General features: G+C 41.0%; 1 protein-coding gene across 2 annotated transcripts in view; it reads right to left on the reverse strand.

Annotated features, from left to right (window-relative positions):
* Positions 1-26,213, reverse strand: part of flot2a (flotillin 2a) — a 31,691-nt gene that overhangs the window by 4,564 nt on the left and 914 nt on the right. Inside the window, exons 2-7 of one of the 2 annotated variants that reach the window (XM_062988651.1) lie at positions 20,425-20,506; positions 11,631-11,721; positions 4,095-4,218; positions 2,896-3,014; positions 1,819-1,932; positions 1,581-1,700 (exon numbers count right to left, since the gene is read on the reverse strand). In XM_062988651.1, the coding sequence (XP_062844721.1) occupies positions 1,581-1,700; positions 1,819-1,932; positions 2,896-3,014; positions 4,095-4,218; positions 11,631-11,721; positions 20,425-20,506 (650 nt within the window). Of the gene's footprint in view, positions 1-1,580; positions 1,701-1,818; positions 1,933-2,895; positions 3,015-4,094; positions 4,219-11,630; positions 11,722-12,822; positions 12,914-20,424; positions 20,507-26,213 lie in introns of both variants that reach the window. The other variant, XM_062988652.1, reaches the window with a different exon arrangement.

The raw sequence follows: 26,213 nt of genomic DNA on the forward strand, positions 1-26,213 counted from the left end.
TGCTGAATATTATTGTAATGTCGGCGAGAGAACAAGGCATAGGATAGGAATCAGCTCCTTTACTGAATCATTGGACAGACACTTATTCATACACATATACATTCATACCACAAATACACATGCCGTGTCCACAAAGTTGAATCAGTTCATCTGGACACAAGTTTGTCCAGATGAACTGACCCAACTTTGTGGATTGGTGTACCCGAATTATCGAGCATGCATCAGCACATCTCTCAGCGTAGCCACACTGTTCCCAATGCTGGGCTGCACGATCACGGTAGGTCTGGATACCACTGCCGCAAGTCCTTCTGGGTAAAGCTCCGCCCCTTCCCAGTATTTAAACATAATACATTCAAGCAACTCAGATATTTTAGTCGGCTCAACTCAAAATTGGTATGATGTTGTACTAAAGCAAAATAATGCGTTGAAAAAGGTCAAAATTTTGAGTTTGTCTAAAATAATGTCTTTTTAGGTTGCCTGAACTTAACAAACTTAATTTTTTTATGTTGAACTGACTTGTTTTATTACGTTTCATTTACTAATGTGCTGAATAATTTTTTAGAGTGTGGATCTGTCACACGCTGTCTATGTTAAATCAGTTGCTGAAAATGAAACCAATGTTTCATTCACTGCATGTTGTGACAAAACCTCCATCACCAGTATTAAATCCTACAGTTTGAGCCACGCTGGCATTGTGGTGGATTCGGACTAGACACTGTAGTCTTGGCCGCCCAACATCCTCTGTGTTTGCTCCCTCCTAGGACTACTGTCGGTAGGTACTCATTATGGTTGCCAAGGGGTGATCAAACCTTGGTGTATTGGAGTTTGACCCATGTTGTCTGGACATAATGATTTTGTCCTAAGGGCGCTGTGCTGTGCTTCTTTTGCCGTGTTGGGCTCACTATTTTAGCACTGTGTCGCGTTTGAGCTTTGACCCAGTTTGCCGCTGACCTTTTAAAAGTGCCTCCAATGAGACGAACTGTTTGATATGATGTTGAGCAAAGATTTAAATCGGTCGATAAAAATGAAACCACTGTTTTAAGAAAAGTCATTCACTGCATGTTGTGACAAAACCTCCATCACCAGTATTAAATGCTACAGTTTGAGCCACGCTGGCATTGTTGTTGGTTCGGACTAGACACAGTAGTCTTGGCCACCCAACATCCTGTTGCCGGTTTGTGGCTACCACGGTCGGTAGGTACTCATTATGGTTGCCAAGGGGTGATCAACCCTTTATGTGTTGGAGATAGTTTGACCCATGTTGTCTGGCCATAATAATTTGGTCCTAAGAGCGCTGTGCCATGTGCTGTCCTTTTCAAAGCGCCTCCAATGAGATTAACTGTTTGATATGATGTGGAGCAAAGCAGCAGTTTGCACCAAGGCTCGTGGTGAGTAAAGGCCCATACTTTATTTAAGCAGTTACTAAAATTTCTATTATTATTTTTAAATCCAATAAGCTCTGAAAGAACCAACCCAAACATAAATCAGTTTCATTTTTCATCTCCTAAAAGGGTCAAGCTTAATACCGACAGCACTTAAAACCTAATGAAACTCTCACAACTACTTCACTGAGCATTTACCTTCGTATTGACCTCCTGGTTAAAAGCGGCTTTCTGCATCTCCAGTTCTCGCTTCGAGTCAGCCATCTTTGTGTCTGCCAGGAATTTAACGTCCATCATTTCCTTCTTGCATTCTGCTTCCTGATGAGACATGAAACAGCAGTGAGCATCAGGGCAGACAAAATCAATTGAAATTGAATTCATCCGAAGCAGCCCAAGCGCACGCACACACACACACATGCATGAGACAAAGACACACCCTTATTCCTGCATCTCGTTCTGCCTCGGCTACTCCGATGTCGGCGTCTCTCTGCACGGCTGCCGTCTGGGTCTTTCCCAACGAGCTCAGGTATTCCACTTTATCATAGACGTCCTAAAATCAGACACACGTACACACACTATAAACCAGGACCATGTCAGGCTAGATGTTCTTCTCAGCAAAAGTGATATGGTGCCAATTCTGGCATTGGTGACTGGGTGATATGACAATATCTGACATTTAATAATATTATTTAGAGATTTTGCTGTGCACTTAATTCCATTACAGACACCCTATAATAACCCTCATTTACACCGTCAGCGATTTTTCACTTCATGTCCCAAGGTCAGTTTGACTGGTTGCTTGGCTGTATGTTCGTAGTATGTAGCAAATGGGGTATTCTATTAAAAAAAACATGGGCTATAACTTAGGCCCTACCTAATTCACGGCCGTGAAAATCTCGTCACGGACTGTGAAATGAGACGTTTCCCGTGCTGTAATATACAAAATTTTTCATTCACGTACCGTATGAAATATGAGACGCAATATGCAATATGAGGCGGTCTTAGCAATCATACAGTAATAATTTCTGCGGTGTAGTGTGCTAACAATGTGTACTGTATGTGTTTATGTCTTGAGTGCATTTTGTGCCTTTGTGGATTCCATAATCAATGGAAAAATGTGCTTCTCTACACATGTGATCATCTCTCTGTAGTCTGTGCTGCGCCTCAGAAGAACAAGCCAATAAAAAGTATTATGCTCATGATCGTTTGTCTATATACAGCTTATTTCTTACTTCATAAACTCAGCAAACTCTAAAGACACTCGGTTACACTAGGACCGCCTCACAGTGCAAATTAACCAGTAAACATGAGGCACTTGAACGCGACACAAATGAAAAGCGTTAAATCGCTAAACACAAACCTAAAATTTTGAATTTACACGAGAAAATGCAGTGAATTAGGTGGAGCCTTATGTATAATGATTCATTTTGTCTAGCACCCAACGTCGGCTCTTTTTTACCTTTACGTCTGTACAGCTACAATAAAACAAGCCCCGAGTCAATACAGTACATACCTTTATCGTAAAACTGAGAATCTCGATACCCATCCTGCCAACGTCAGGAGCAGCAACCTCCCTCACCAGGCTGGCAAACTGATCTCTGTCCTGGTAAATCTGCTCCACTGTCAGAGTGCCTACAAGCAGAAGGGTGAGATCAGTAATGTATGCATATATACTGTACATATAAGTGTACGTGGGACATAAACTTGGGACGTGTGACATGTCTGGAATTGTCTGAAGAGGTTATTAATTATTTATTTATTTATCTATCTTTTAACGCTGTGTTTACTCTTGTGAGTTACATTCACAGCAGGAAAGGTTAATGTTGGTGCTTTGTTAGGTAGTCTCTGATATTATGTGTATTCCTAATTTAGTGGTTGCAATGAAGTTCAATTGCTTTTCTGCTTCTTCAAGGTTAAAGATGTCTCCCATTGTGCCAGCTATGGAGAATTTTTGTCTTTCCCTTTGTTATTTAGGGCTGTCCGAAGAGGAACAAGACATGGACTGCAGATGGGTTGCTGGGTGGCCAGGTGTAATTAATGCTAGGGGTGTGGAATCCCGTCTGTGTACGCGGCTGCGTAGTCGCAGGCCAGTCAAAGTGCCCATGCCAACTCCCGTGAACTGTCGAAAGCACCTACAATGAGCATGCAGGCATTGGAACTGGATAACAGAGCAATGGAAAAGGATCGACTGGTGCGACTAATCCTGTTTTCTCAAACTCAAAGACCACGTGGACAGCCAGGCACTGAGGACAGATGTCTGGAGTCCGTAAGCTTATTGGACATCCTATTTCACAAGTATGACCATTAACATGTAATTGCCCCATTTTTGAAGCTACAACAGCCTCTACTCTTCTGGGAAATCATACCACAGGATTTTGCAGTGTGATTGGGTTGGTCAAGAAAGCTTGGCTCATCGGTAATGTATAAATTCATCCCAATGGTGATTAGTAGGTTTGAGGCTCAGGCTCTGTGCAGGACGCTGAAGTTCCTCAACACCACACTTGTCACACTAGGGTAAGGATCAGTAACGGGTCTTTTCCAAATTTGATGCGTGTACATTGATACATATTGATTTTACACAAGTTAGCATTTGGTAAGGCTGAACTCAATAATCAGAACACGTCTACTTACTTTTGACTTATGAAATATTATTTTTTTAGCTCGTTATCATTAGTGCACATGGTAATATGCCAGTAAACAGGGCTCACTCACCCAGAATGGAGCGCAGATGACCCTCCAGCGTCTGCAGGATGACACCTTTGATTTCTGTCACTGATTTACCCAGGAACTGCTCGCAGGCCAGAGACAGCAGCTCATGGTCTGTCATTACCTTCACCTGAGAGCATTGTGTACACAAACACACACATCAGTCTACAGCAGAAAAACATTCACAACATAAACTATCATTCACTGAACAACTCATTTTGTCCAACTTCTGCATCGTTTCTATATACTTTCCCCCAATTATCCTCTGAATCTAGTCATATCCAATTACCCAATCTCATTTCACCTCCCTTACTGCTGCAGACCGTTTTTCTGACCGAAAAGAGCTGCGACTAACACACCCCCCTTGTGCTTCTTCTCACCTGCACGAGGCAGGCTCATATTAAGATCTGTATCGTGCACGGAGAGCCATTTATTGACCTCCAGTGACCACATCTCTGTGTAGGTGTGATCAAACAGCCAGGAGAGATCATAATTACATCAGTTATAAGAAATCCCCTCCAACATTCCCACCCTTGGACCAGCCAATCGAGTCCATACTCGCCAGGAGAGGTTGTGATTTGCCTTTTATTTGCTAGTCTGTTGTTTATGTATGTCTGTTATGCGAGTTTCTTTAGTTGTTATTGACAGGAATTTCAGGAATGTCTTTGCTTTCGTGTTGCTGAACGGTTCCTTCATGTCTTCGCTGTTAAGGTCTGTCATAAACGACTGCTCTTGCGTGCTAGCGTGTTTTATCGCTGCACCACTTGCACCCGTTTACATGAGATTTGGTTGTGTTCATGCTTCCATGCAGAATTAGCGACGGCTGCTGATGTGAGCAAACATACAGTAAAGGAAAATATCCAAATGACACGTTAATATTTCAAAGCAGTAGGATGACTAAAAATAAGCAACCTTAACCTACAAAATGTAAACACAACCTGGTGTGTTTACTGTTAAAATATTAGGCCAATTTTGTCTGCCACTAGAGGGCACCCAGCTGACCAGAGAGATCTGCTACTTTCAGGCTGGGTGCCTACAAGGACAATGATTGGCTTGTCCGTCGGGTTTCCTCAGATATTCGGGAGACGAGAGATAATGGAGATCAGTGTGTGACTCTCCGTATGCTCGTGCAAGTGAAAAGATGCAGTTACGGCTCTCCTCGGTCAGGAGTGGAGGTCAGCATCAGTAGAGAAAAATTGAAATGCAGTCGGGTCATTGGACACGACTAGATTGGGAGAAAAATTGGGTAAAAAAGCAAAAAAAGGAAAAATGCACCGAAATTATAGTACATAATAAAAGTGTACTATGATATTCGTTTCATCCACTGTCGCTCTTCAATTCAACAAATGTTAGCAAGAACTCCAGCAAAAACCCAGCATTTGTATAAACCTGAAGGTCTAAGGTTGCTTATTCTTTTTTTATTCCAGAGTGCCAGTATTGCTGACGTCTCCGTGTGAAAGTCTTGATGAATGAGATTTGATTAGTCGATGAATTTCACTGCTGATTCACTGCTGTGAAGTGGGAAGAGAGTGAGCTTTTTTTGTAGAACAACTCGAGCACTGTACACTGATCTGGCACCAGCTATCACAACAAAAAAATTACATAAGCCATTTAAAAAACATAGCTGGCATCAGACCGGTACAGAAAAAGGAACGTCAATTACATGAATTGTACGTGCTTCCCTGTAGTCATGCACACGAACGTGCACACACACACATGCGACTAGGTATGGAAACAAGCAGGCAGCCGTAATTGTGTTTGTGAGCTGGTGGCTGGGAGGAGTCACCAAATAAAATCAATACTGGGTCCCGAATGACTCCCAGGAGCAGACGTTTAGTATGTAGACACAGGATGTTGATTAGATTTTTTTATATTGACAAAATAACCTACTAAATGTATATCAGATCAAAAAGATTATTATAAATTTATAATAAAATTATTATATGGAAAATCCAGATTAATGATTTAGGTATTTTGAGATTTGAGATTTTAAGTTGTATTACATTACTTAACTTACATGACAAGACTAGATATGTGTGTGTGTGTGTGTGTATATACATACATACACACACTCACATACAGTGTATCACAAAAGTGAGTACACCCCTCACATTTCTGCAAATATTTCATTATATCTTTTCATGGGACAACACTATAGACATGAAACTTGGATATAACTTAGAGTAGTCAGTGTACAACTTGTATAGCAGTGTAGATTTACTGTCTTCTGAAAATAACTCAACACACAGCCATTAATGTCTAAATAGCTGGCAACATAAGTGAGTACACCCCACAGTGAACATGTCCAAATTGTGCCCAAATGTGTCGTTGTCCCTCCCTGGTGTCATGTGTCAAGGTCCCAGGTGTAAATGGGGAGCAGGGCTGTTAAATCTGGTGTTTTGGGTACAATTCTCTCATACTGGCCACTGGATATTCAACATGGCACCTCATGGCAAAGAACTCTCTGAGGATGTGAGAAATAGAATTGTTGCTCTCCACAAAGATGGCCTGGGCTATAAGAAGATTGCTAACACCCTGAAACTGAGCTACAGCATGGTGGCCAAGGTCATACAGCGGTTTTCCAGGACAGGTTCCACTCGGAACAGGCTTCGCCAGGGTCGACCAAAGAAGTTGAGTCCACGTGTTCGGCGTCATATTCAGAGGTTGGCTTTAAAAAATAGACACATGAGTGCTGCCAGCATTGCTGCAGAGGTTGAAGACGTGGGAGGTCAGCCTGTCAGTGCTCAGACCATACGCCGCACACTGCATCAACTCGGTCTGCATGGTCGTCATCCCAGAAGGAAGCTGACGCACAAGAAAGCCCGCAAACAGTTTGCTGAAGACAAGCAGTCCAAGAACATGGATTACTGGAATGCCCTGTGGTCTGACGAGACCAAGATAAACTTGTTTGGCTCAGATGGTGTCCAGCATGTCTGGCGGCGCCCTGGTGAGAAGTACCAAGACAACTGTATCTTGCCTACAGTCAAGCATGGTGGTGGTAGCATCATGGTCTTGGGCTGCATGAGTAAATCTACACTGCTATACAAGTTGTACACTGACTACTCTAAGTTATATCCAAGTTTCATGTCTATAGTGTTGTCCCATGAAAAGATATAATGAAATATTTGCAGAAATGTGAGGGGTGTACTCACTTTTGTGATACACTGTATGTGTGTGTGTGTGTGTATATATACACACACTCACATATGTATATACACCCCAATTAGGCACAACATTATGACCACCTTCCTAATATCATGTTGGTCTCCCTTTTGCTGCCAAAACAGTCCTGCAAATGCGACGCACTGTGTATTCTGACACCTTTCTATCAGAACCAGCATTAACTTCTTTAGCAATTTGAGCTACAGTATAGCTCGTCTGTTGGATCGAAACACACGGGCCAGCCTTCGCTCCCCACGTGCATCAGTAAGCCTTGGCCGCCCATGACCCTGTCGCCGGTTTACCACTGTTCCTTTCTTGGATTATTTTTAATAGATAATGACCACTGTTCACTTGCTGCCTAATACATCCCACCCACTAACAGGTGCCGTGATGAAGAGATAATCAGTGTTATTCACTTCACCTGTCGGTGGTCATAATGTTATGCCTAGTCGGTGTATGTCTGTATCAGTACATACATTTCTCAACCAAAGTCATTCATTTGTGTCATTTATGTTCTTGTTATTGAGTGTGTTTACATGTACGCTGATAAAACACAGATCTGTGTTCAGCCTGACCTTCTATTGGACGGATTATACCAGTTACATTAGATAATTAAGATAAAATCTGTTCCACAGCATGAATGTATGGAGGGTTTTATCTAAAACACCTGCCAATCTAATCATCTGTAACTCTACACTTTTCTCAACCTCCTGCGACACATGTGAAGCTGTTGATGCCTTTTTTTTTTTTTTACATGAGTGGCAGCTACACTGGAGGAGGCATACAGACAGTCAGAGTTGCTGCTGCAGTGGCAAGTAGGTTGATCAAATAAATTGGAACAAAGGTTTAATAAACATAAATAAACTGGACAGATGAGTGTAAAAGTCTAGGAACATTTCTACGATACTGTTAAACCTAGGATGGGAAGGTACTGAGGTCTTGGGTCTCACTGTCTTGGGCCTCAGAATGGCATCTTTGTAGAAGATTACTTTCTAATCTAAAACACCTCCGAGACTGGAATGTGGTATCTACACTGGCATGGAATAACCTCCTTGTTATATATTTATATATTTAGCAGTACAGCTATTAAATTAGAGATACATTCTATAACATTTCAAATAAGAGGCTAAGGGAAATGCCACCCCTTCAGTTTACATCAGATTGTGGACATGTAAACACACTCATTTGGGTTAAACCTACACAACCAAACACACATGATACAGCCTGCAGAGGGAGCAGTGCCCGGCCAGACGTTCAAATAACAGCTGCATGCATCTGTGACAATAGAGGCCTCCACCCCCATCATGTACAAACATTCTCGCAACATGCTCGCACAATAGGAAAGAGCAAAACGATGAATAGGAGGGGAGGGTACTGGGAAAACTGAGAAAAATTAAAGACGAATGGGGGAGGAGAAAAACATTTAAAGGTTTTATGGCTTTGCTCCAGTTTTTTTTGGCAGATGTAAAGACTTTATTCCTCCGTTTCAGGGCCTGATCATTAAAAAGTGGCGACGTTGATTGGCTAGAGTGTCTAAACTGATAATCATTTACAAGGACACATTTAACTAGCCTCTCAAGTTAGGTCTTAGAGAAAGAAGCCTGGACACTCGACGTCGACAGACACTGCTCACGCTCTGTTCAGCCTCGCCCACGCAGATGAAGCCTGCCTGCGGCAGCAAATTACTTCCCAGATAATCAGACAGAAGCTTGGAACTGAACGTGGCACTTTGTGAAGCGTGCCAGCAAGCTGATTAAAGTGGCGTAGAGCATGCCAGCTTGCTGGACTGAATACCAAACTGTGCTGTGAATCTAATTTTGATATATAAACCCAGTGTAGATGTTAAGATTTGAATGTTATTACGACGCTGGCAGAAGCTGCTAGCTGCTCCGGACCACCGTCATTAGATGTAGTGCTAAAATCTGCCAGTTAGCACAAATAAAGGTTTCTTAGAAATGAAGCTAGATTACATGACAAGTTATTTTGGGTATTTGACCCCTGGACACCAAGTTTACATACACTTGTAAGGGACACGTAGGCCATAGCAGTCTAGGGATTTAGATCTTTCTGCTGATTTCTTTCCTTTAAATAAATATTTGGAAGATATTTTTGATCCTGCAAATCTCTCATGAACTTGAGTTCTTTTAATGAAAACTAAGGGGCCAAATAAATTGTAGCCCTGGTAGCCTTGTAATGACAAAATTCTGAAATAAAACATGTATTTTTGATATATTTATCTATAAAAGAGACAGAAAGTCTACTATCCGCTAATAAAGAAACTTTATACAATGTCAAATTTTCTCTCTTTCTGTGCCAAGTTTGTATGTGGCATGAATAGGTAATACAGAATGGAATGAATATAATTCAAAGCTGCAAAGCTATTAATGGTACATAATTGTTCATACTGGCTACATTAAGATTAACGGCATTTAGCAGACACTTTTATTCAATGCGACTTACAATTGTGAGCAATTACAGTGAAAGCAATTGAGGATTAATGGCCATAATTAGAAGCCAACTAAATATTTGCCAGTGGTGGGGCTTGAACCAGCAACTTGCTGATGACTAGTCCAGTACCTTAACCACTAGGCTACCACTGCTCTTAACTTTCTGACCTATTAGAAAAAACATTAGCTTTAACAACTGGTCAGCGATGCTGATGTGTAGTGCAGATGTTTTAAGTCAAACTGGCACTTTCTAGTTTTTAAACAAGGATCTCAGGTTGCTTGTATAGTATTCTGTCACTAATTTGGATCTAATGCAAATGCTGTTTAATTTGTACTAGTAGATCTGTGTTTCAATAATATTGTGTATGTTCAAAAATCTGCTGCAGTGCCTTGCACAGGTTGGACAATCAAATGTGATGCAAATCTGAAACAGCAGAACTGACTCTGTGTCTGTTGGCAGATTGAAAAAAGAAAAACGTTCGCATTTAAAAAACAGGAATTGTCTAAGTTCCTCCCAATTAATAATGTCATAAAAAGCACAGTTGGAAAGAGGCATAATTAGGACATTTTTACAGATTACTTGATCAAATCAGTACGTCAGAGCAGAACGTCTATAAGCCTAAAGGTTTTACTCTCAACTCCAGTAAGATCAGTGCTGCGCCAAACTGCCACAGATGCCTCTGTTAAAAATGACTGGGTTTAAAAATAAGTAAATAAAAGCAGTGAACCAGGTTCTAAAATGTGCTTTATCTGCACTGTCTGTATTTATTTATTTATATATTTAGATGTTTTATGCCATGCTTACACGGCAGGAGTCTATAGCCCTCGACTTGGTTACTATCTGTAATGCTGAATTTACAGCTCAATAGCTGACACTACAATTCAACTGATATTGAAGTGTTTTGTAAAACTACAGCATACAGTGTTTGGTCATTGCCTTCAACAAGAGTAATTGATTACATCCATAATTAACACAAATTTGTAATAATGCGCATTATTAACCATGGCATTAACTAACTGAGCTTGTATGGTGGAATGGTAAGAGCCACGCTGCTACTACCTGCGATGCCTCGCTTCCGGGGGTTTGATTGCCGAGCTGGGCTTACAAATACATGAACCTGGTCTTTGAGGGGACACTTGGTGCAGATCCCAAGCCTAGATAAACAGGAGGGTTGGGACTGGAATGGCATTCATCAATTCATTTTAAGGGCACTTGGATGATGAAGTGGTAAAATATGCTAGCCCACTACTGCTGTGATCCGAGGTTCAAATCTCAGCCTCGCGATTGGCCAGTTGAGTGTCTGCATGAACATGATTGGCTAGTGTCTGGGGTTGTTTCAGGAAGGGCATCTGGTTTTGAAACAGTGCCAAATCAGGTATGTGGACCAGAATGATACACTGTTTCGGCTGCTCCCATATGCACCTGAACAAGCAACCTTCCTGTTTCTAGAAGGGGAAGTGTTCAAGGACATCAGTTAAACATTTGTGTTAATCAGTAGCTGGGCGGCAGTAGCTCAGTGGTTAAGGTACTTGACTAGTAATCAGAAGGTTGCTGGTTAAAACCTCACCAAGTTACCTTTGTTGGGCTTCTGGGCAAGTTAATTGTAAGTCGCTTTGGATAAAAGAAAAAAAAAAGTCAAAATTACACGTCTGTGTACACAGACACATTTTGTCCCTCTTTTCTTTAATAATTACAGCTACCTGCTCTGTGTGTGTGCCAGGCTGCTAAAATATTCAACAGTTCTCATAACACTAAACAGTTTCACGTTCTTTGTGAACGCTTTGGATAGAAAAGTAGTTAATGACTGATTTGCTGAGAGTCAGTAATGTCTTTGGCACTGGAACTGGAACTAGAAAACCAAAATGGGTCAAGCAGAAAGATAAGCAGAGGGCAAAAATGGCGGGAAAAAAATGGGAGGTGCGCTTGGTTTACCTGTGCCACCCCTGTGACTGTTAGCGCTACCCCCTCCGCTGTCTCAACATCCTCACACTTGGGCTGCAGGGTCATAATCTCTAGGGTTATCCTGTGGGAAACGCAAAGAAAGGAAATAACAAACCAAAGAAATTGGGCGTGTGATCTATGGGGACTGAAAGATGGTGGAAGGAAGGAGAGGGGAGGCAAGAAAACAATGTAAAAAGTAAAAAGAAATCGGACGGTGAAATGAAGTTCACAAAAGAAATCATTCACTCCAGACGTAGTCCAAGTGCACTGACTATATGCTGGAATCAAGTGCTAAGTGCTATATATATATATATATGAATCATGTTTATATATACAGTAGTATGCAAAAGTTTGGACACCCTTGGCCAAATATCACGTTTGATGTTTTTTGAACCATCATAGATCTTGCATTTTAATGCAAATGATAATACACAGTTTCTATTATCACACTTTAGTTACATTCATGACAGAACAGGTAGTTGATTGTAACACAAGATTCATCAGTTCTCAAGTCTTTAATGTCAAACACAGTCATGGACATGAAAGCACAACTGGAGATTCAAAACCAGGACCCAAGCGATAGTGGACTAGCACAATTTAGCACTGCACCACCCAATTTGCCCGTAAGCTGTAATTGTGCACAAAAAGTGTTTGGCTAAACTAAAACTGCCAATTGAAAAACACCACGAAAGAAAACATGGAAGTTATCCGGACTGGCCAAACATTTGCATACAAGACTGTGTATGAAGATTAACTAAAGATTTTACACACAATGCTCATATAATAAATATAAAAGGTGATTTGTGATTCCTTCCTTATCCAGGCAGCACTGATTACAGAAGCATTTCAGTCAGTGCACATGGAGTTCATTAATAGCTACGTGACGGTGTAGCAAAAGCCAAGTGAGTGTCGTTGATTGCTGACTCTCTCCCCTTCACTGCAGAAAAAATAAAGCATCAGAACACCAGTGTGTGTCGCCCAGGCAAGAAAGGGAAAAAAAAAAAAAAAAAGACAACCACACACAGACAAAGTGGAAACCAGATCAGTAGACCAGCTTCTTCTGCTGCCTTTAGCGGCTCTGCTGCTGCTGCCGTTTAATCCATCAGCCCCGAGTGCTTAATCCCTGAGCCAGGTAGATCTGTTTGTTTTGTTCATTTTGTTTGCTTGGACTGGTTTGTATTACCTGAGCCACCCCGGTCACATCCAGGGGGACGCCCTCGGCCGTTTCGATATTCTCGCAGCGGCACAGGATGGTCATTATTTCCAGAGAAAGTCTAGCAGGCAGGCAGGAAATAAAATAAAAGGAAAAGGGAAAGCGATAGCAACATGTTATCAGCGCATTAAAAAAGAGGAAATTAGGGACAATATGAGTTTAGCATGTTAGATGGCACAGTTGGCACTCCAGAACCACCAGAAAGCTAGAAGAGTCTTTAGAAAGCAGCGACTCAATTAAAAGAGATTTCAGTTCTTTGTAAAACTAAAAAGGACCCACAAGCATCTGTGCTTTTATTACACATATGCTTTTATTATTACATTTTACTGTGCATTTAAAATAGATATTTATATAATATTTAAAATATATAATATGGCCAAAAGTATACAGACACCCCAAGTAATTATTAAATACAGATGTTTTAACAGGTTAAAAAGGAAATTAGGATTTTACCATCATGTTTTACACACTTTGGTTACATTCATGACAGGACATGTAGTTACTGATTACACAAGGTTTTAATGTCGAACACAGTCATGAACAAATTTGTATCTCCACTTCACCTCACTTGCACGGCCACCTGGGAATCAAACCTAGGACCTTCTTGCTCGACAGTGCTACCCACCCTGCCACCCTATAAGATGAAATTTAGATGCTTTATAAAAAGTCCTTGCTTGTTGCACAAAGTACTATAAGGACATGGTTTTACGCTACATACTTTTATTTAAAGCGACTTACAATTATGACTAAATACAATTTGAGCAATTAAGGGGTTAAGGGCTTTTCCTTGGGGGGGTTTGAACAGGCAGCCTTCTGATTACTAGTCCAGTACCCTAACCGCTGAGCTACCACAGCCCTAAATGACCAGTGGACAGTGGTGGCCTAGTGGGTAGAGATTTGGGTTACCTACTAGAACCGACTACAACTAAAAGGTTGTGGGTTCAAATCCTGGCTCTGTCATTATGCAGGGACTGTTGGGCTCTTGTGCTCTGGCTCTAGCTCCCAAAGAAGCTGGGATAAGCGAGTAAAGAATTTAGTCTAGTATGGAGGAACTGCACAGAAGCCCTGATCTCAGCCTAATTCAGCTTTGAGATCTGCTTGAACATAAACTGCAAATCCAGCTGATTCAAAGCACAAATATAAAATTTACTATTTAAAGGAGTATGTTAACTGTTAAATATAGCAAGTACACAACATTCAAAAGTCGCCAGAACTACATGGTTTGTGCCCAAAGACGAAGCGGTCAACCAATAAAGTTTGAGAAGGCTAACTTCACTATTCCATAGACCTGAGTATATTATGTAGGACGCAAACAAACTTCCCAGAGTGTAGGTGTCACCAATCACAAGTTCGATGCTGTGTAGGTCATTATATAAATTCATATATTGGTCCTCAAAAACACAGCTGATTTTGTACCACTGGTATGTGTGTAAAGTCTCTAGAATAATGCAAGGTTTAAACTAGGATGTCCAACAATTATAGGATCCGGTATCATAATACTTTTGGCCATATCGTGTATATAGATAGTGCTAACAAATTTAAATACAAGCGAGTACATTTAGAACCATAGAACAAAAGCTACAGTGTATCACAAAAGTGAGTACACCCCTCACATTTCTGCAGATATTTAAGTATATCTTTTCATGGGACAACACTGACAAAATGACACTTTGACACAATGAAAAGTAGTCTGTGTGCAGCTTATATAACAGTGTAAATTAATTCTTCCCTCAAAATAACTCAAAATACAGCCATTAATGTCTAAACTACCGGCAACAAAAGTGAGTACACCCCTAAGAGACTACACCCCTAAATGTCCAAATTGAGCACTGCTTGTCATTTTCCCTCCAAAATGTCATGTGATTTGTTAGTGTTACTAGGTCTCAGGTGTGCATAGGGAGCAGGTGTGTTCAATTTAGTAGTACAGCTCTCACACGCTCTCATACTGGTCACTGAAAGTTCCAACATGGCACCTCATGGCAAAGAACTCTCTGAGGATCTTAAAAGACGAATTGTTGTGCTACATGAAAATGGCCAAGGCTAAAAGAAGATTGCCAACACCCTGAAACTGAGCTGCAGCACAGTGGCCAAGATCATCCAGCGTTTTAAAAGAGCAGGGTCCACTCAGAACAGACCTCGCGTTGGTCGTCCAAAGAAGCTGAGTGCACGTGCTCAGCGTCACATCCAACTGCTGTCTTTGAAAGATAGGCGCAGGAGTGCTGTCAGCATTGCTGCAGAGATTGAAAAGGTGGGGGGTCAGCCTGTCAGTGCTCAGACCATACGCCACACACTACATCAAATTGGTCTGCATGGCTGTCACCCCAGAAGGAAGCCTCTTCTGAAGTCTCTACACAAGAAAGCCCGCAAACAGTTTGCTGAAGACATGTCAACAAAGGACATGGATTACTGGAACCATGTCCTATGGTCTGATGAGACCAAGATTAATTTGTTTGGTTCAGATGGTCTCAAGCATGTGTGGCGGCAATCAGGTGAGGAGTACAAAGATAAGTGTGTCATGCCTACAGTCAAGCATGGTGGTGGGAATGCCATGGTCTGGGGCTGCATGAGTGCAGCAGGTGTTGGGGAGTTACATTTCATTGAGGGACACATGAACTCCAATATGTACTGTGAAATACTGAAGCAGAGCATGATCCCCTCCCTCCGGAAACTGGGTCGCAGGGCAGTGTTCCAGCATGATAATGACCCCAAACACACCTCTAAGACGACCACTGCTTTATTGAAGAGGCTGAGGGTAAAGGTGTTGGACTGGCCAAGCATGTCTCCAGACCTAAACCCAATAGAACATCTTTGGGGCATCCTCAAGCGGAAGGTGGAGGAGCGCAAAGTCTCGAATATCCGCCAGCTCCGTGATGACGTCATGGAGGAGTGGAAAAGCATTCCAGTGGCAACCTGTGAAGCTCTGGTAAACTCCATGCCCAGGAGAGTTAAGGCAGTTCTGGGAAATAATGGTGGCCACACAAAATATTGACACTTCAGGAACTTTCACTAAGGGGTGTACTCACTTTTGTTGCCGGTGGTTTAGACATTAATGGCTGTATATTGAGTTATTTTGAGGGAAGAATAAATTTACACTGTTATATAAGCTGCACACAGACTACTTTTCATTGTGTCAAAGTGTCATTTTGTCAGTGTTGTCCCATGAAAAGATATACTTAAATATCTGCAGAAATGTGAGGGGTGTACTCACTTTTGTGATACACTGTATTTTACACTCACCGACCACTTTATTAAGATGTGTGTTCATTTAATGTAATGTCATGGTTCCTGTGGAATGCATAAAATCATCCACATGCAGAACGTCAAGAACGTCAGTTAATGTCCATATCAAGCAACAGAAGAGGCGAATGTGTGCGAATCTGAGTGAATTTAATTGTGGCATGGTTATTAGAATAAACAAGGCTTGTTAAGGACAATTTGAAGGTTGAAGATTATCTGCAATTTCCCCTCAAGTCTCTAGAATTTACTCAAAATAGTGAAACAAAAACATCTAGTGAGTAGCAGTTTTGCAGACAAATCAACCATGTCAACAGAAATGATCAGGAATGAATTGTCAGATGAGTTACTTGATATAGCATAGCCTTTCATCAGCTTGACCCACTCTTTAGAACCACAGTGAGCATGTATTTTAGCATACACAACACATTAAAGATTGAGATGGGTGGGCTGCACTAGCGGAAAGATCACATTCGTTCCCACTCGTCTGGCTAAAACCAGAATCTGAAGTTACAGTGGGCACAGGCTTGGCAAAACTTGACAGTCTCCAATACCAAACAAACATTGTTAGAATTTCACAGCCTATTTTAATATTGTTGCTGACCGTGTGCATCCCTTAGTGGCCATAAAGTACCACGCCACACGCCTTCTTTATCTTGCAATTCAGTTATTTCCAATTCCCGATTGGGAATCTGCTGCCTCTTGTAGAACCCTCAACGTACCCCCTGTGCAGCTGCTTCTTTTAACCTGGCAGTGTTGGGTTCCTACACAGAGATCCACGCTAAGCTCCATGTGACTCACCGCTCCTCCAATCATGAAAGCACCCGGACCAGTCCTGAGCTGCGTCCGGAATCGCATACTTACAGAGTACGTACTAGATTGGAGGAAGTATGCACTACTCGGCCGGTAAAGAAGTACATACTTTCAGTACAGAAGTGTGCAGTATGCACACAACACCGCTACGTACTACATATGCGCCATCTTGCCAACGTCAAGTGATGACGTAAGGACGTGATGACGTAATATCACCATAGTTACAGACTCATTACAAACCACACTCGTCAAAATTTTGGATATTTATCGTGTTTTTGTTATTTATTCGTCTTTAAAATGTTTTATTTTACTTATCTTACTTACACTTGTAAACAGAGGACCGCTATCTTTCTTGTTTCTTATTCCGCTTTGAACGCCTACGCAGCTCCAGTTGCATTATGGGATACATTAGCGGACCGCAAGTGTGCATCGCTTGCATACTCAAACATGGCTGCCCAATAAGTAGGTCATCCGGGTACTTCTCGCGTACCTCTTTATTTATACTATGTATTCGGACATACTAAGCGCTCTCGCGTCCTCATTTCGCGTACTATTGAGTATGGAAGTATGCGATTCCGGACGCAGCCCTGGAGATCGCACATGGCAGTGAAAAGAGACCCTGTCCAACCAAACAGCATATTATTCCATCCCCCCTAAATACATTTTGTCCAAATGCTAATGACTGTCGGTATTTCAAACACTTTATACAGTGAACCATCCATTATACTCAGCCCCCTCCATCTGCCTCCATTTAATTTCATTAACTGCAGTGCACTCTGGGAAAGAAAAATGGGTGAAGAACATAATCGACCCAGCGCAGACCTCCCAACCAGGAAAAATCTCCCTATACGTCTATACGTCCCTACTCTGCTGAAGCAATTCAAAGAAAGCAGTTCCCAGAAATCCCCCTGCCATTAGCTGTAATGTAAACAATACGCTGGTGTATAGGGGACTCCTAAAATATCTGCAGTTTGGAATTCCACGCATACTTCTCAGCCAAAGAAGTCTCCTTTAACTCAGGCTATTTTAATTAGGTTTGGCACAGTGGACCGCGGGACAAAGAGCTCTTTCATAGCCTGTCGAGCTTAGAAGCAAACATGTTTTGAACGAGGACAAGGGCATGATAAAGCGCAGCAAGGCTGGCGAGTAGCGCACAGGGTGAATAGGATAGAAACTAAACATGTCGGATTTAGTGAGCAGTGTGTTTACTATATAGAATACAGGGCCACTTTGAATCAGTGTTTTAACCATTGTTAATCCGTCCAATGGTCTCACCAAGAAAATACAAACTATATAGACTATACAAACAACACACACTCACTTTCTTAACTGCTTATCCAATCAGGGTCACAGGGGGGTGCTGGAGCCTATCCCAGCTTTCCAATGGGCGCAAGGGGAGCCATACACACACAAACCCCTTCCCCCTATAGGGCAATTCAGTGTCTCCAATAGGGATGTAACGATACACTCTACCCACGATACGATGCGATTCACGATACTGGGTTCATGATACAATTTTTTCCCGATTTTTTAAAAAACTGAAATTGAACACAAATGATGACAAAGTTTCCTTTTATTATTTCTCTTAAAAATAATAATAATAATAATAAATAATAATAATAGTAAATAATAAAATACTGTATTTGTGATTATCTTTTATTTATGTAAATAATGAATGCCCTTTTATTTCTGAGGTAGGCACAAACTATGCAAAACAATTTTGAATTAAGAGTAATTTGGCTGAAAAACCCCCAATTTGGCAACCAGGCGTTTGGAGCCAGTGACGTCATCAAGGTGAGGTGTATAGCGCCAGCGCCCTCTGCTGTTTAAAGTGAATATCGATTCACTTTACATGTGAAATCGATTTGAATCGTGGAATTTTTGAATCGGTTATTAACTGTATTGTGGTGAATCGTTACATCTCTAGTCTCCAATTAACCTGACTGAATGATTTAGGACTGTGGGAGGAACCCGGAGCTCCCGGAGGAAACCCACGCAGAGAGCCACGGAGAGAACATGCAAACTCCACACAGAAAGGACCCGGACCGCCCTGCCTGGGGATCGAACCCAGGACCTTCTTGCTGTGAGGCGACAGTGCTACCCACCAGGTTTGAAACCTGACTGGACGCCATCTAGCGGGCATAATTGGCAGTGCCTTCGACAGACACTTTTCTGCTAGGGCGGGATGACCGGACTACGTGGGTGGGGTCTTCAAACGCTGTGTAAGGACCCTGATTAGCATATAGAGAAACGCCTGTGCAGAGTGCATGGGTGAAAAAGGGTTCTGCTAGGGCTGACCTTACAATCTACAATATTCCAGAAAAGTTTGAACACCCCTGCATATATAAACCAAGACTTAGTTTTAGTTTTCTAACCAGCTGTTTAATTACCCAACAGCCATGTTTCTGAAAAATGCTACGTCTGGCATGTATTTTCTACAGGGGATTGGGTGGAGCAGCAGTAACTAAAGCTAGCCTGCTACCACTGGGATCCAGGGCTGGAACCCATATGGGCTTTAAACACACCTAAAATACACAGTTCAACAAAGAGTGCCCTTGTGAGTTCTGTGTACGCACAGATGTCGTGTCCCAAATAGCACTTGCTTCTGATTGCGTGTTTGGGAATCATTTCGGCTCTATATGACTCCATAAACATAACACGGATGCCAAACTGCGCTAACATATGTCACTTAAGCCCAGTACTGCTCAGATCCAGGGTTCGAATCTGCGCTGTGCTATAGGACGTTCAGGATTCTACACAGACATGACACATGATCGGAGATGTCTGAGGAGGGGAGATGGACAAACAGTCCAGCCCCTGGGAGGTGCACTGGTACGGCAACAGTGCAGGTCCCAAGTCCCGATAAAAAAAGGAGTGTAGCGTCAGAAAGGACATTCGAGGTAAAAACTGTGCCAAATCAGGTATGCAGATCAAAACAATGTGCCGTGGCGACTCAAAGCGAGTGTAAATGCACAGTAAGTGCTACAGCTATGAAGTGTCCAGTGTATAGAGCAAATAATCAGTCATTTTGTTCTTACAGCAAACAACTAAGTGGTCGGTGAGTGTAAAATGTAAAATGTTTTTTAGGCACTTTAATAAAAATTGATGCAATTTACTTGAAGTGAATTTGATTTTCTTTCTAAAGCATAATATCATATTTTATAGTATTATTTTGTATATTGGAATCCAACACAGGATGATTGTTATCAGTTCATATTTACATTACAGGGATAGCAACATACCAGTTATTACTAGTAAACACACTAAACACAATGAGGTATAAACAACCTGCGTTTAAATAGAAAGAGATTGACTGTAGTCAGAAATAAGTCAAGCAAAGAAGGTAGCTTATAGGCCTCAGGATGGTAGGACTATGTTAATTAATGATAATCTTGCCATTATAGATTTTGGAATTGGTCCTCCTACAATCTTGAGGCACTACTGAGGATCCGAGAATTAAGCACAGAGGTTTAATAAGGATTGATAAAAGGATAAAAGAAAATCAAAAGAATGAATGTTTCTTACTTTTGAATGTCAGTGAGAAGCCACCACGTCCAGGCCCATCCTCCCACTGTGTATGTCTTTTTGTCAGAACCACAGCATCCACCTAAAACACAATTTCAGAGGAGAAAAATAATCAGCAAAAATCGCATCACATACTGTGAAATTCAAAACTTTAAGGTTTGTGTTTAGCAATTTAACATTTTTCATCCTTCTAGCATCATAAAAGTGTCTCACATTTACTGGTAAATTTACACTATGAAGTGGTCCTAGAAATACTACGGCAATTCAGTTAGCAGTTGGTTAGTCAAAGTGTCAGAGATGTCGAAGTCTAAAACAGCTAAATACAATACTCGAGAAACTGAGTTTGGAAAACTCCCAACCAATTCTGTGGATGCAGAGGGGGATGTGTGAATACCTGGACGGATATTTTCGTCTTATAAGTTTTCGATTTATAAGTGTAATTTAATGACGGCCATGAAATGTGGCTCCTTTCAGTAAAAATCTGTGAAATCTGTGATTTTAGAAAAACTAGGTCCGTAAAATTAAGCACATTTCCTTTGAATTTGGTAGAGTTCTACTTATTACCACTTCATGACAATGTAAATCTACAAATGAATTGTTTGATGTTTATTGATACCCCCCCCCTTTTTTTCCCCACTTTAGCGCATCCAATTTCTGCCCTCTCAATCATCCTCTCACTAATGCTGGTCCCTGCTCCTGACTGGGGAGGACGAGGCTGCTCCACGCCCCCTCCGACACGTGCACAGCAATCGAACATCTTATCACCTACACTTGACGATTGCAGTGCAGTACAGCGCTGTGTACGGAGAGCCACACCCTCTACCGCACTCCTTTCCTATCTCCGTGCGGTCGCTACCAACCAGCCAGCAGAGGTCGTGAACGCACTAGTCTGAGAGAGAGTCCCCATCCGGCTTGGTCCCACCCCTATCTGAACAACAGGCCAATCGCTGTTCATGTGGCCGCTCAGCCTCAGCCGGCAAGGCAGAGCCGAGATTCGATACGATGTATTCGAGATCTCAGTTCTGGTGAACAGCGTGTTTTTTACAGCTGCGCTACCTGAGCGGCCCCTATTGATACATTTTATTAGGGAAAAAGATCATATTTTGGTGCCCTAAAACAGAACGTTTGTCGTCTATTTTCAGCTCTTTAATGTATCTATATTTTCCTTAATATAAATAATTTAAAACATTTGATTTAGATTCCATTAATATTAGTATTGCTTTTTTTCTATACGTATGATTTGCTGTGTTAGTGTAGTGTGAGGTGTCTAGATAATATTTTGGATTTTGTGCCAAACTGTGGTAGGTTACACGTCTAAAATTTAAATAACATTGCAATAACATATTTCTACCAGAGAGGTCTCCAAATCCTTAGCTATTTTAAAGTTACATAGTGTAGCTGTATGTATTATTAATAGTATTCATGTTTATCTCATTAACTAGTTTTGATATACTGTTATGGTTATTTAAAGGTTATTGCATATGTAATAACAGTGCTATATTCCAGGATACAGAAAATATAATCATAGCTTTTGTATGACACACTGAAATGTTATCCATTTTTTATTATTGTTTGTAATATAAACCCTTCCTCAGCCACACTCTAACCCACAGCATCATCAACTCCCATCTAGCACACACTCATACACATCGTACCCCTCCAGTACCTTAAGAAACCATGATTTTATGACGGTAAGTCTATTAAATCTGAACAGTTTCGTGCCATGAAAAACCACAAATATTGAAACCGCCTTTATGGACCTCTCACCTTCAGCTTCCCACATACATACAGTCACACTTTCACTTTGATCAGTATGACGTGGGTGTACATGAAGTCATACAGAAAAAAAGTCTGGGGGATGAGCAAAGATTACAAAACCACAAACGTGCAAACAGCAGTACATGCTGAGATTGATGCCGCCAGAACAAGCCGCGTAACATCATCAATAAACTTTTACTGATTTGGGGTAAAAACTGATTTGTGATCAGATTGTCTTTTCTATACACTCTCACCCCACTGCATTGTAAAAAAAGACCAGTTAACAAATGCCTCAGATCATACGAACCACATCTATTTGCTATTGTTTTTTGGTCCACCTCTGCAGGTTAAATTCAGGAAGTTGCTTCTTTATGCCCGTGCAGTGTCTCTATATCAACATACAGGAATTCTTACTTCAATTATTTCGAAATTTGAGGTCATGACAGTGTGAACTTTGAGGGATCCACTGTTATCGTACAAAAATTCCGAGCAGAATCGGCTCTCCAACACACACACATGCGCAAACACACTTATCAGAGTTTCCACTGAGACATTCCCAGCTGTCAGAGCTCTTACATGAGGCACTACAGACACTCTTACTGGGTGATCTAACACTACACTGTCTGATGCGTCTATTCTAAAGCTTTTCTCGTCTTGACAGCTGGCCAAATGCATTGCTTTAATGACTGACATGTCTAAAGGCTAGAAGTCATTACTGCAAATTGAGAAATGCATTTTTAGGCTTTTATAACAGGTGTGTGTTTGTATGCATGTTTACAAAGGGGTGTTTTTTGGGCATATGTAGAGGAAGAGTAGGTAGAGTGGCGTTTTTAGGGGCGGCACCCTGAGGCGCACTGAATGTGGATGTGGAATTTGGATGTATCGGACAGGACTGTGTTATAAATGTACCGATCGGGGTTTTTGGCACCGATTCCGATCTCCGATCTCCTTTCAGGGATATCAGCCGATAGCCGATTCCGATGTGTGTGTGTGGGGGGTTAATGTTATCCAGTTCAGTCTGAAAAAACCTTAAAAAGAGCCTCACAGTGAAGATAAACCGGAGCAGCGTGTGAGTGTGTGTGTGTGTGTTTGTGTGTGTGTTTGTGCCTTTAAGAGAAATGATCTGTTCACTGTATCGCTTAAAGTGATTCATGAGTCGATTCATTTTCCGCGAAGTGTAAGTTTCTCTTCTCAGTTATCTCTCCGTGTTTACTGTTATTAATTAATGTCGTGGTTTTAAATAAACACCAACTAATACAGAACATTTTGTGTGACTCTCTTACATTAAAAAGCTTCATTAAACTGCTATTACCACAGATCTGTAACCGAGTCAGACTCGTTCCGTCTAAGGAGCTAAAGGTTCAGCAGACGATCCTGAACTAACGAATTTGGTAATGAATAAACTTTTGCCTCGGATTGGCTCTGTAACGTTTTCTGTTCTCATCTACATCACAAGTAAGAACCGCTTCCGATTTACCAAAGTGAACCAGGAGTTTATATAACGTGCTGATAGAATCGACTCAGATGTGACCGGGTTGAATTATCTTTTTAAAGTAAATATTTCAATCAGCAAAATTACATCGTATGTATGATGCACAACGTTAATGATGTTATTTTAGGTCATGAAGAGCTTTCACGATGGTTTCTGTACGATGGTTGATGAATGGTGATGTGATGGTTGGTGCTTTGTAGCTCAAAGTCTGGATCAATCCACTGAGCTGTTAAGCTTAACGTGGTCTTTATATATCACACATATTTTGATTAAAAATCGGCCGATACCGATTCATAGCCGATCGATCGTTCCATCTCTAGTTATAAGTCATTATTATTTCGGATTGCACATAAATGCATTACTTGCATTATCCTTACTCAACTAGAATAGCTTGTGTAATCATGCGGAGATCTCCTCCTTGTTCTGTACGCTGCTGGTATTAAGCCATAGCAGGAAAGGTAGTACAAAAGTGGTTTCCCATTCACATTTACTGCTCTAGTGATCTCAACTTTCATCTCATTTCCTCCTGATATGCGTGTGGTAGCCTGTTTAACAAATCTATGCATAGTATTACACAATTAGCTTCTAAAAAAATGTACGTGCTGTGTTCAGTGGCATACAATTTCATTCATCTAAGCTGGTCTTTTTTTCAATGTCCAAATTATAAACGACCACCACAGTTGTACGATGCAAAGCGATGTTTTCAGGAAACCCTGCCCTGCTGGCTTAAGTGTCTGGCCTAGAAAGTGTCAGACACAATGTAGACACATTGGTTTTTTGTAATCATTCACATCCTTGCCAACTTCTCATGGTGTTATAGTAGCTTATCACATTGCATTCCAGCTAAACTAGCGGCCAACTCGCATAGGAAATGACATCCATAACATCAGCTTACGAGCTCAAGTCTTAAGACAACTTAAAATCAAAGAACGAATTGAAAATTGGGTTAATGTATTCAGTAGTTCTAAATGTTGAGCAGTGCAATACCACAGAGCACAGAAACAGGAAATGTAGCCTAAACAGGAAAACCAAAGTAGGACACTGGTATCAAGTATCACCCAATACTCCAAGCTGTGGCAATCAGTATCAATTTGGAAATGGTAAAAATACCAGGGAAGCTAAACCCAGTGCAGTTAAAGTGAAATGGTTACACTTGAAAATTACATCATGGCACTGTTTGGATTTCTGTTATTTCTGCAACAGGTTTTTATGACTGAAATGATTTGAACACGTTTTTCCATCCAAATAAAAAACACTTATTCACAGATTGTATGCGGCTTTTCATACATTATCAAGGATACAGCAGCTTTCCACAATTAATTTCTGAGTACGGTGATTAACCAGTTATAACCAATTACAGACAAAGAAGCCGTGCTTTGATTATTGCTCTTACTTTTAAAAACGAGGCATTTAAATTCATTTAAAAAAGCTAATGCCTCATTTGAACTGAGAGCAAGTTGAGGCTCACCCACAGTGTGCATGAGTCAGTTTCTTTTATAGATATATATACACCTTTTAAGCACTTGTATTATTTAAATCATGAACAATAGAGCTATTATTGTATTAAAATCACAAACGGAAGCTGTTTTGTGGAAGTATGAAGTCAGACTGCATGTTAAACTGTAATTTTTTTTTCTATTTGTTTCTATTTTACACCACATTTCAGTATAATGGTAAAACTCTGCATACCATCTTAAAACGATTTGAGCTTTTCCAGGAAAAGCTTGAATATGCCGACCGCATCTCTATTCATTATGATAACTGTTTGCTAAAGACCTGGTGTAAAATCAACACTCTGAAAGCCAAACTGATTCTGCTCTGTGTTCATGTTCGTCTCAATGTCCATCATGTTATACTGTTTTTTTTTTTTTTTTAAATAAAGCATTAAAATGTGTGTTTTACACTGTAATGAGACTGTTCAGTTTAAAAAAAAAACTACCATCCCATTTCAAAAGTAAAGAATTTTATTTTAATTGTATTGTGTCATATAACATTTATTTTGCGCCACGACATTCTACTTCCTTCTGTCTAGTTCCTGTGTGCACAGGTGTTTAGGTATTAAGCAATAGTTACCGAATATGCAAAGATTGCAAAAAGAAAATCTAATTCATTGGGAGTGATAGTCCACACCCTGTGACTCTGTGCTCATATAAATAGGGCTAGTTTGACAGTGCCCAAAAAGTAGACAACGCTGGTTAAATTTACCACAAAAGATGAACGAGACATGGAATTTAACGTGGAGGTCCATACTATTGCATATTTACATTTACATTTTCAGCATTTAGCAGATGCCTTTATCCAAAGCGACTTACATTACAGTTACAGTATATAGTCTGAGCAAGTGAGGGTTAAGGGCCTTGCTCAAGGGTCCAACAGCAGCAACCTAGCAGTGGTGGGGCTTGAACCAGCAACCTTTTCCAGTTCATGGAGCAGTGGCTCTCATCCCAAGGTCAAGAAGAATCCCAATCTAAACATGGATCTATCTAACTGGTCAAATATAATCCAGAAATAGTTATGCCATGAATTAAAAGCTGTTGGA

The sequence above is a fragment of the Trichomycterus rosablanca genome, chromosome 26, assembly GCF_030014385.1.
Source record: "Trichomycterus rosablanca isolate fTriRos1 chromosome 26, fTriRos1.hap1, whole genome shotgun sequence".
Taxonomy (NCBI): Eukaryota; Metazoa; Chordata; class Actinopteri; order Siluriformes; family Trichomycteridae; genus Trichomycterus; species Trichomycterus rosablanca.